The sequence below is a fragment of the Camponotus floridanus genome, unplaced genomic scaffold, assembly GCF_003227725.1.
Source record: "Camponotus floridanus strain SB8 unplaced genomic scaffold, Cflo_v7.5 scaffold65, whole genome shotgun sequence".
NCBI classification, from domain to species: domain Eukaryota; kingdom Metazoa; phylum Arthropoda; class Insecta; order Hymenoptera; family Formicidae; genus Camponotus; species Camponotus floridanus.
Window position 1 is genome coordinate 349,044 of NW_020229825.1, and position 12,208 is coordinate 361,251.

General features: G+C 32.0%; 1 protein-coding gene across 1 annotated transcript in view; it reads right to left on the reverse strand.

Moving 5' to 3' along the window:
• LOC109610481 (proteoglycan Cow) overlaps positions 1–12,208 on the reverse strand; it is a 181,265-nt gene that overhangs the window by 164,374 nt on the left and 4,683 nt on the right. Inside the window, exon 3 of the mRNA XM_025413353.1 lies at positions 8,042–8,144. Within this exon, the coding sequence (XP_025269138.1) occupies positions 8,042–8,088 (47 nt within the window). The 5' untranslated portion in view covers positions 8,089–8,144. The remainder of the gene's footprint in view (positions 1–8,041; positions 8,145–12,208) is intronic.

Sequence of the window (12,208 nt, forward strand, 5' to 3'; positions counted from 1 at the left end):
TACACACACACTGAAAGAAGTGTTCTTAGGCAGATTGTATATGTGTGACAGTCGAAAGCACTACACACACATATTCGAAGCACATACATGTTATTTAAAACGCAAGCAACAGAAAGAAAAGTTGTAAGAGGAGTAAAAGTGCGTAAAAGGTTACAGTACCGATTTTATCGCAGCTTGAACGTATAGAAAAAATTGTCCTGAGTAATTCCTCGCAAAAAATAAAACTTTAGACATTAGTTTAGAAGATATAACGAGTGTAGTTGGACAGTTGTAAGGGTTTTCTTAGGTTATTTTTAGGTATTAAGAATATTGTATATGTATATAAGGTTTATTTACATTATACTGGTCTATTTGACATTTTATCTTTTATAGACATACGTAAATGAAGTGGATTCCGCCCTCCTTACTGAGGACTTTACTTTTGGAAGATATAACCTAATTAAACTAAATTTTAATTGTAAATCGGAAAGTAAGTTAGGTTAGATTACGTCTTTCGAAAGTGGAGGTCCCCGCAGAGGGGCAGAACGCCTTTGCCGCCATTATATTATAGTGAAACTAGCCTTCGTCGCCGCGCGCTTTAACTCACGCAGATTGGCCGATCTTCTTTAATTATTATAATTTTTCGTTAATTATTGCGAATATCGCAAAACAGTAGAGAACCTTCCTTCTCAATTTGAGCCAATCTACCTTTACACTTCGAAACTGCAAAAATATCAGCCACCCTATATAATATAAACATATTTTGTTTTTTATTAGTTTTTTTTTAATTAGAGAAAGTGGATAATATTTTGCCATAACATCAAAAAAATGCTTCTATACATTTAAAAAATGAAAATTTTCTTTTGAAGAAAAATTCTGTAATATAATCGGCAATAATGTTGTTTGCGAGTATTATATCATGTCATAATGTTCCCACGAGTATCTCTCCACGCTTTCTCATGATTTGAATATGTGATTTACTATCAGAATCAATAAAGTTATAAGAATGATTAACAGAAAGATGTATGTATCCTTCAGTTGCACGACAATTATACGCCTTCCAACAGATATAATAATTGTGTTTGATCCACATTTTTTATTACTATTAATAATCTTTTATTAATAATTTACTTGCTAACCGGTCAGATACACAGTCAACAAATAATTTATTCGTTTTACATTCAAAATCACCAAAAACCCACTGTTCAGTAATATGTTGACCTTTCTGAAAATTGCATTTTCCAATTTTAGCTTCGTCTATTTCTATTGTAATACCTTGCTAATTTTCCTAACATTTCACTATTGTCTTTTAGCTAGTCGAGACAAAGCTATTTAAATGAGATAATAGAATTTTTATATATAAAACAAACAAATCTATATATAAAGATATAAAATTAATAAAAAATACCTCACGACAAAAATTAGACCTATCTACAACAGTATGAGATTGCATATTAAGTTCTTCCATGGGAAATGGTTGTCGAAGAGGTCGTATCATCAAAAAATGTGTTAAAAATCTGCACGCATCTTATATGCTCAAGTGAGAATGTGGAAACCACGATTTATGAAGACTTATCCTAAAATTACATCACACTCTTTGTTATTTTTTACGGCTTCGTTTTTCATATTGTAACGGCAGAGATGTTACCTAGGCGACCGATTATCCATTCCGAACAAACCTTGCGGGCCGAACGCCCGCTCGCGCAAGGTTGGCGCTGAGCGCCACTGCTGTTAAGGCACCCGTCGAGCCACGGATTCCGAGATCTCGCACAAATGTGTCATTGCCATATGTTGTCAAGGTCATATTTCGAATTAATATTCTGAAGGTTTTAATCGGCGGTCGTTCTTTATTCAATAGTTATTAAAGTATTTATGCATAAAAGGGGCCCCCCTCTCCAATTTGCTTTATTTTTAAATACGTTACAGGGGAGATCTTCCCGAATAATTTTGTATATATACATATATAAGGGTCGGACTTCAATAACTTTGGATATAGGCTGAAAAAGGATAAAAATAATAAATACAAAAATAAGGTAAACCTTCAGAAAACCGACCTATATGAAATAATAGATAAGAATACCCAATTCCTACGTAATTTTACCTCCTGAACGCATTAGGGGACGCATTGCGAAGAGTTCAATTACAATGGATATACACTGTAAGTTATAAAGCGAGATCCACCTTGCCTACCGGCGGGGTGGTTGCGGGAGGGGAGCCCCCTTGCACCCCGCGCGTGTGTTTGTACACATACATTTCTAATATTTTTTAATTGTATTAAATTGTATTAAATTCTATATTTTAAATTGTTTACTTTTTTTATTTACTTTTAATTTACGTTTTTTGCGTTTTTCTTCGACTTGCGAGTTTGGCCTCCATTTTTAAATTTCATATTTGTGTTCAGGAGATAAAAATATGTAGTAATTGGGTATTTTTACCCGTTATTTTATATAGGTGAGTTTTCCGAAGGTTTACCTTATTTTTGTATTTATTATTTTTTATCCTTTTTCAGCCTATATCTTTAAATCTATTCGAGTCCGACCCTTATACAGAATGTCTCACCTAGAAGTGGCCATCCCCTTTTATCTTTTAAACTAAAAGAGATAGACCATAACAAATGTATATGAAATTAAATGGTTTTAACTGAACTTTATTGTGAGTATAGTGATTGATTACAAAATTTATCTGTATTAAAGAACGGAGAGATATGTATAATTTTTTTATAATAATGTAGATATTTTGATATAATAAAAGTTGTAGCGCTGTTTGAAACGAATATAACGATGTATGATTTAATGTAAATATTTTACATATTATACGAGATTTTCCGGCTTGAAATATCGCGGGCGACGTCCACCATTTCATTTTCGGCCCTGCGATATAGCCAACTTCTGACTGACAAGGGAACACCGCGAACCCGAACTCTTCGATTTGGATCAAACTTTGGGAATATGTAGAGGTACTTAATACATGAATAACGATATAAAAAGTTCGTGCCCGTTTTCACTTTAAAGATATAATTCTCGACCTCAAGGGTAAAAGGGCGCTTACACTTTTTTGCGTATACCTCTTAAAATACAAGAGATACAAAAAATTGTTTGAAATAAAAGTTTAACGGCAAGTTAATTGTTACAAAATGGCATAAACAGAAATAAAAAAAAAGTTTTGTTTATTGAAAAAAATATTTTTTGTTGTTTAAAAATATTTCTTGTATTTTTGTAATAATGGAAGAAAGAGAGTATTTTTCTGAATTCAACCATATATATGTTTTTTATAATACACTGTTTCATAATGTATTTCCGACATGTAAATGCATTATGAAACAGTGTATCATCAAGGATCATCTAGAAGGAAGTTCAAAGTGATAATAAATATAGTGTATGTTGATAACTGATTTGGTAACTGTAGTATTGCTTACGAAGTTGTTTTTAATCTTTAATATTTTTATTAAGATTAATATTTTTATTAATTTTATTTTATATTTTTCTCTATATTTTCCTCTAAAATTTCTCTATAAATACTGTCTGGCCTTAATTTTAATATTAATCAGTGAAGAGCTATTGGAAGTATTGTCAATTTAATAATTCTACAAGCCGTTAGTTTCGTAAGTTTCGTTTCTTTTATATTACGTATATAAATTTTCTTATTTTCATATAATTTTTTTCATCCCATCATTTCATTCTTTTTGGAATAAGAAACTGTTATACTTTAAATAACTTTATTTATATGTCAGGTTCCGTTTTACGAGATCTTCAGAGGATCTTTACGAGACTACAAATTTGGCTTGTTTATTTTCGGTTAATTGATGTGGCTAGTGGATTTATTTTGGAGTTGAGGTAAATTTGCGCTACTAAAATCTACATCTCGAAAAATTGTCGATAAAATGATGGAAATTAATCCAGCACATATAATCAATATGCTAATAGCAACTTTTCATATATCTAACATACCGCCAACTGCTATTAATAACAGAGAAGTTGAATTAAGCAACAGTATAAAACAGATAATTATTGATAGTATGGAAGATTTTTCTTTGACAACCGAATATGTGACATCATTGGAATTTGAAGATAACAAGCGGCCACAAGAAACTCAATTTGTAGAAGAGGATAATGTCCTCTAATAATACTTTTAATGTTTACATGTCCGCTCAGCTGTAGTTGCGTGCTGCTGCCGTCAGGGTTGCCACCTCAGACTTTCGGTTCGCCCGGAGATCAAAAAAACAAAAAAGCGAAAAAATACATCCATTACATTGCACTTTTTTTTGCTTGTATTATACTTTCCTTTATTTTTGCTACATTGCACAATACAATATTTTACTTATATTATAAGAATATATTATTGGGAATATAGTATATAATATATAATATTTAATATATAGGAATATATTATAGGAACTGCGACATTGCAACATACTTCTACGCTTATTTTTTAACTTTAAAAGTGTACTTTTTATTGCTTATTGCACTTTTTAATAACTCTGCTTGTTCAGGTTTCATTATATATTTATAGAATTCTTCACAATTCATTTTGTAATTCATTTTTGTACAAATTTCTGCTGTTACTGATTCTACTTTTAAGCGATTTCGCTCATCACACCACACATTATTCATGATAGAAAAAATTCCTTCTACATAACTATTATTTACCGGTATCGCTAAAATGCATTGAATTATTTTTAATAATTCACTTAAATTATCATCATCGTTTGCAAAAATTTTTTTCCATTTTTCATCTAGTGAATCAATGTTATTGTTATTTATATAAGGTAACATATTTTTTACTACATTTATTTCATCATATAATTTATCGTTGTTAATAATTATATTAAAAGAAGTTGCTACGTCCAACACATTTTCATAATTAAAATTATCATTTTTTAAATTAAAAATTTCCATTTTTTTATAAATATTTTTATCATAATCATACCATTTTTCAAGATAATTTAACGTTTTTTCATAAACTTGTATGGCTTCATTAATAAATTCATTTTCTTTTCCTATATATTTCAATGCAGAATTTACCATAGATCCAAAAAACTTATCCTTTATTCTCATTTCTAATTTTTGTTTTAGGGATCTCATTATTTCATCCAATTCAATACATGTTAAATTATTTTTTTCAATTGACAACAATGATTTTGTCATTAAATTTATATAATGATGTACAAAATATAAATATAATTCTGGATATGAAACAGATTTCCGATTGCTCTCAATTTTATGTTCTTCTTCCTTAACAAAATCCCAAACTACTTTGTGACAGTGCTCTTTACCTAATTGTTTGAAATACATTTTTATAGCAGGCCAGGAAGAAATCAGTCGTTCAACAGCTTGAAATAATGATAACCATCTTACTTGAGAATATCTTATTACTTTTTCATACTCCATTTCTACAAAATCAAAGCATGACTTTAACTCTTCTACTCTTTTAGAACTATTGCTAAATTCTGCATAAATTTTCGCAACTAAATTTTCTACATCATATGATAACGCTTTTATTGCATGCCTTGCTGCATTATGCAAAATATGACAATGACAGTTACCTTTAATTAAATTATTATTTACGCTTGACTTTAAATTTTGATATACAGAAGTATTTTTTCCATAGTTAACAGAAGCATTATCGGCTCCATATGCTACTAAATTTTTTATATCTAAATCATTTTTTTCAATAGATAATTTTATTTTTTTGGATATTGCTTCAGAGTTTTCAGCAGCATCTTCATAAAAATCTATAATTTTATGTCGCAGTCCCTTTTCCTTGTGGAAATAACGAACGGCAAGCGGATAAAATTTTTTATTTCCTTTATTACTCGCATCAGTTGAAATAGAAAAAGGCAAATTTTGCATTTCTTCTAATACCATTTCGATAGATTTAGGGTAAAGTACATTTTCCACAATACATTGCACTTTCGTTCTTCCACAAAAAATTTTTGAACATATAGCTGAGTCCTTAAAAATGTCATTATTTAATTTTATTCCACATTCTGTACTTAAATAACTGTGATGATGATTTAATCCATGATATATCTGTGCAACTTCAGCAACAGCAACTTTCAAATTTTCATTTTTAAAATTTGAAGTTGACGGAAAAAAATTTGTTACAATTTGGTTAGTTAATCTTTGGGAACTTGACTCTCTATGCTGCTTACTGGTACAATGTTTTTTTACAGCTTTTTCTCCATCGTATTTTATGGTGAACTTTGTAGAACACAATGTACATTTAGCAGTGTACATATCAATTTTAATTAGCCAATTGTTGTATTCTTTCTGATTAAACCAATTATCTTGAAATTTTGTTAAATACTGCTTTTTCTCAATTTTTTTCTTTTTTGATTCAGGAGAATTCATTTTATTTATTAATTTTATCAATTTAACCAACAATTTAATCTGTTTAAAATAAATAACATTTTTAATATACAATGTAAATAGGACATGTAAATAGTGAATATTTTTCTTTGAAGTAAATTTTACAAATATATGCATGTGTAAATACGTATATATATTAATAAGAAAGATGATTATTAATGTATAAAAGACGATTATTAATGTATAAAAAATTATCGATAACTATGCAAATGTAATAATAGTACAAAATGTTCTTGTTTCTTACCTTAAAAAAGTGGATAGTTTATTCAAAAGTCAAAATTGCAATTTTAATGGGAACAATTCGCAATACTAAAACAGTATGAATAATTATAAAACCAAGAAACGGAAAGAGAAAGAGAATAATACGTGAAAAATGTACTCCGTACTGCCGAAGGACTGCTCTCTCAAGTTGTCTCGGATAAAGTAAAGCTACTGGTTACTGCACGATTACTTTTTATTTTCAACAGTTAACGCTCGACGGTTTCAATAGCTGACGATCGACAATGCTGCTAGTGGTATTAAAAGCGCCCGCGCTTATTGCATGCCTTGCTAAATTTACCGCTATCATATTTGAATTTTCGTAGCAAAAAAAAGTCATTTAAAAAATTAAATGTTTCGGAGGGCAATCCGGAGATTTTCTCTCTCGGCCGGAGACCCGGAGATTTTCTCTTTCGCCCGAAGACTCCGGACCAAAACCGAAGAGGTGGCAAGCCTGGCTGCCGTACGCAGTCTGGTAACAGCGTACGAGAGCTAAGACGTTTTAATAAAAATCTTGTGTTCACGCAGTTAATTACCAGTGAAAATGAAGTATACTCTGCAGGAATATACGGACATGATTGTGGCATACGGACTAGCGGAAGAAAATACTTATTGCGCGGCCGCAATTTACGCGGAACGATTTCCCGGGTGTGCACAAAAACCAAGTGGACATACAATTTTACGTGTTGTGCAATAATTATGTGAAACTGGGTGTCGTGCAGAATATCGGGATAACCGGTCCAGCAGTGCGCCTTCGTGTACGAGATGAAGAAAGGATTCTTAAAGCATTTTATTATCGTATCATTATCAACGTATGCAATACATTTTATCGAGGGATTTTCAATCACGGATCAATTTTTGTAAAGGTACTGTCACCATTAATTTTTTACATTTACGATATATTCAGCGTATAGTAATGGCATTTTGAATAATTTTCAAATTGAGAGTGGAATAGGCCTATGGGGGAAACCACTATAAAAAAAGCGCTCCATGCTATCTACCGCAAGGTGATGTGGAAATGATAGCGCATCATTTTCTCGCCACTAAAAGGACGGGTCATTTTTCGGCGCGGTATTACGATATATCGCAAACCATCATCATGTCTTGGAGAGCGACCCTCCTACCGCTTCGCGGCGCTTGTAGTATCGGATTACAGTGGGAAGACTCTCGTCGCCGCACGCTTCTACTCACGCAGATTGGCCGATCTTCTTTATTTAATTTTTCGACAATCCCAAAACAATACAGGTCATTCCTTTTTAATTTGAGCCAATCTACTTCCTTATTTCTTTAAGGTCGAAAATTGACACCCTGTATATATATATGTGTGTGTATGTGTGTGTGTGTGTGTGTGTGTGTGTGTATGTGTGTCTTAAAAGGTTTTTATATTCAAGAATAAAAGAATAAATAAAATAAAGTAAAATAAATTTGATACTCACCCTGATTTGTGAAGTTCTTTTTTCGAGACGCAGACAGCAGTAAACATGTCTTCCAAGAGGCAAAGTTCTTTCTTTTTGCAATTAAGTGGGCGACAAAGTTCACCTGAAATAGAAAATAAACAAAAGAATTGATTATATATATATATATATATATATATATATATATATATATATGTGTGTGTATACATATATGTACATATATATGTATGTATATATACATATATAAAGGATGTAACTGAAGAAACATCCATGGAGTGAATAGTGTTATTCCTGATTAAAAATTAAGTCGAAAAGTCTTGAACCATTTATTTCTATAATGCTTAATAAAGCGGTAATTATTAAGTAAATTTGCGCCATTAAGCATCAATCTTTAGACGCACGTCAGTGTGCCGCTCGCCTCGTAGTGCGTGAACGCTCCGCCGCTACGGCGCTATGTCATGCCGTTATCGTGCAATATTCTTGAGTTGTAATAATGCAAAAAACTTTATTTTACATTAAAAATCATATTTCTTCCGTTAAAAGCATTTCTTTAAAGAAAAGGAAATTAAAGGTCGATGCTTATTGGAGCAACTTTACTCAATAATTACCGCTTTATTAAATATTATAGAAAAAATGGTTCAGGACTTTTCGACTCGATTTTTAATCAGGAATAACGCTATTTGCTCTGCAAATAGCGTTATTCCGCCTTTTCAATTACACTCTGTATATTTCACGCATAGCAACAGCGAAGAACCTGGTAATATCTTAACCTAAAAAGCTTAAAAATTGCTTGCTATTGCCGAGTAAATATCGCAATATCACTAGCATATGTGTTTATTTCAATTATCGAATGACTTTTAATTGTCAGGAGTGATTATTGATAACAATGATTGATAGTGATTAGTGATTAGAGTCATTAATAAATATTTCGTTTTATCGAGTGAGTGAATAAATGTGAATAAGAAACATGATACAGTTTAAGAAGAAAAACTTTTGATTAATTATTTAGTGTAGATCGTTGTCTCTCAAAACGTGTGACATGATATCTACTTGACTATTCTACATCTACTTTAAGTGCGTAAAAGTTAGAAACTACGATACATCGGAAAATTTATTAATAATCGTCTTAGAATTGAGTCAAGAATGTCATTTTAAGGATAATAGGTTATTTTAAATCATCCTGTATAATAGTATTGTATATCCGTATACAACACTTGTAAAGTGAGATGTATTAGTAGTCTTGTATGGTTGAGAGGTTTGAGGAAAGATCGCGCTAACGGTACTCTGCGACATTATCGATTATTGACGTGTACTAATAACCTGTTATAATTGCACTTTTGACAGTTTTGTATTGTGAATTCGAGATTATTAATGTTACTTTACGTAACGTAGCAATTGTGTAGTGACGTTTTATGATGGTTCGTATGACAATTTTGTGACGGTCTGTCGCGGTTTGTGCAAGATCCCTTATAACACAGAAAAGTTGCAGATGTATTACAGAATAATTTCATTGAAACATGACAATATTGCAAATCGGTTGCAAAACTTTACTGTATCATTGCTGTAAAATTGTAACAACGTTAAGATGTCCGCTTTTGTAATATTGCAATGAAACATCATAGCAATATTGCATTGTAATATATTTGAAAGAATACAACCATCTAGCATTAATGTTTAGAATATTTGGGTGGAGTTCCGAATAGGTAAACCCTCCGATTTTTTTGAGACTATACTATTTTTTGTATTTTCGTGCGCTGATTACGAATATGAAAATGAAAATTTGCGACTAGGTAATTTTCAAGGTCAAAACTCCAAAAAATTAAAAAAATATCAGTTTTTTGACATTATTTCGATAAATATTCATGTATCAAAAAAATGTTTCAAATAAAAGTTGTAGTTCTTGTAAAAATATATCATTTATGTTGTATACATTTTTCACATAAAATTAAAAGTTTTCGAGAAAATCGACGTTAAAGACTAAAATTTGTGGTAAATAGGTAAATGACGGTATATGTTAAGTTGGGAGTGGCGCACTTGGATACCAATTATTTGCACACTGCTAAGTTGCACACCGCTCAGGTATACACGGAAAGTTGCACATCGTTCAGTTATACACAGAAGCTCCTTCGAAAAAACTCTGAGGATGAAATAATTTGGACAAAAGACTCTGGGGTTAAAACGACTTGGGGACAAAGTAGGTCAGGGGCATATTATAGGGGGGTTCGGGGGGCAAAGCCCCCCGAGGGGCAAACGAGGAGCAGGAAAAGGGAGGGTGCAGGGGGGGCGAAGCCCCCCCCGCCTATGATATAGCTAATATCTATTATAAAAATTTAAAATAACTTTTAAACATAATATGCTTTTTACTTTGCGTTGGGGTCTTGCTAATCTTTTCTGTATCTATTTTTAGTATATTTTAGACTCATCAGATTTTTAGTAAGTCGAAGATTTAATAAATATAAATTCTATACGCACACACATCTTGCGTAGGGGTCTTGCTAATCTTTTCTGTATTTATTTTTAGTATATTTTAGACTCATCAGATTTTTAGTAAGGCAAAGATTTAATAAAAATAAATTCTATACGTACATACACCTTGCATAGGGGTCTTGCTAATCTTTTCTGTATCTATTTTTAGTATATTTTAGACTCATCAGATTTTTAGTAAGGCGAAGATTTAATAAATATTGTTGAGCATTATATTTCTACGGTCGATAAAACGGACGGTAACTTATCGATTAGTCACGTCCTTAACAGTTAAACAATTAATTAAGTAAGAGATAGAGTCTGCTGCCGTTCTGCCATGTGCGTAATATTCGTCACGTTGTTCTTTGTAAAATTAAAAGAAAAATAATTTTCTGTTCGCGTTATAAAGGCAGGAGACATCAAAACTGTTTTTCTTTTATGCATTGAATTGTTCATTTGTCAAATATATATATTCTATTAACATAGTTCATGTGGTGACTATATTATTTCGCACGCAATAACCACCGCCCAACAGGTTGCCAACATGGGCCCAGAAAGAAAAATATAGTCGAAGACAATAAAATACTAAAAAGTGTTAAAAAAGGTAAAAATGGCTAAAGTATCAGTAGAAGAGATAAATCAAGTTGAAAAGCTGAGCGGAGTGGAAAACTTTCAACTGTGGAAATTTGAAGTAACAATTCTGCTGAAAGCGAACGATTTATATGAGGTAGCTACGGAAATCTCTGATGCGGTACAAGACGCACCTTGGCTCAAAAAGGACGCAAATGCACAAAAGGTAATCGTATTATCTCTCGGTAAGAAACCCATGACTCATGTATTAAATTGTAAAACGGCACAATCCATGTGGGCAAAATTATGTGCAATATACGAGAGAGATAGCGAACAACGAAAGTGTGCACTAATGCAAGAATTTTTTAGCTACACTATGGACAAAAGCTGCGATGTGACAACACACATTAGTAAACTAGTCAACATAGCAAGTAACCTAAAAGCCTTGAATGCAGACATAGCAGATCCGATGTTAATCTCTAAAATTCTGGTTACACTACCAGACTCTTTTAAAGGATTCGTCACAGCATGGGAATCAACCGCCTCAACGGATAAAACTCTGGAAAACTTGACATCAAGAATACTTGCGAAAGAAGCGAGGAACTCTGAACAAGAGGAAAAAGAAAATGCTGTAGCATTCAAAGTCACTAAGAAAAGATGCTTCAAGTGCAATTCAACGGGTCATCTAGCTAAAGCATGTAAGAAGACAGTATCGAAGAATCAAACTGATTCAAAGGAGAAGCAGCTATATTGCAAGATATGCAAGAAAAATAATCACTTAGAGAAAGATTGTTTCTTTCGAGGTAAGGAGACTAAGAAAAAGGATCAGCAAACTGACAAGGTGTCGTTTCTTGTGCACAAACAAGAAAATACATCATCATGGATAGTGGACTCAGGCACGACATCTCATATGACTAATAAGCTGGAACATCTGGAAAATTTTAAACAAGAACGATCCAAAGTCGGCGTAGCAAAAGCAAATGAATCAATGTTGTCCAAAGGAACAGGTACACTAAATTCGGAGAATTGCGTACTGAAAAACGTAATGCACATTCCAGACCTGAATTCAAATCTGATATCAGTTTCTGCTATCACGGATCATGGAGGAGAAGTGATATTCACTGGAAAAGAGGTAATAATTAAAAAGGATAGAAA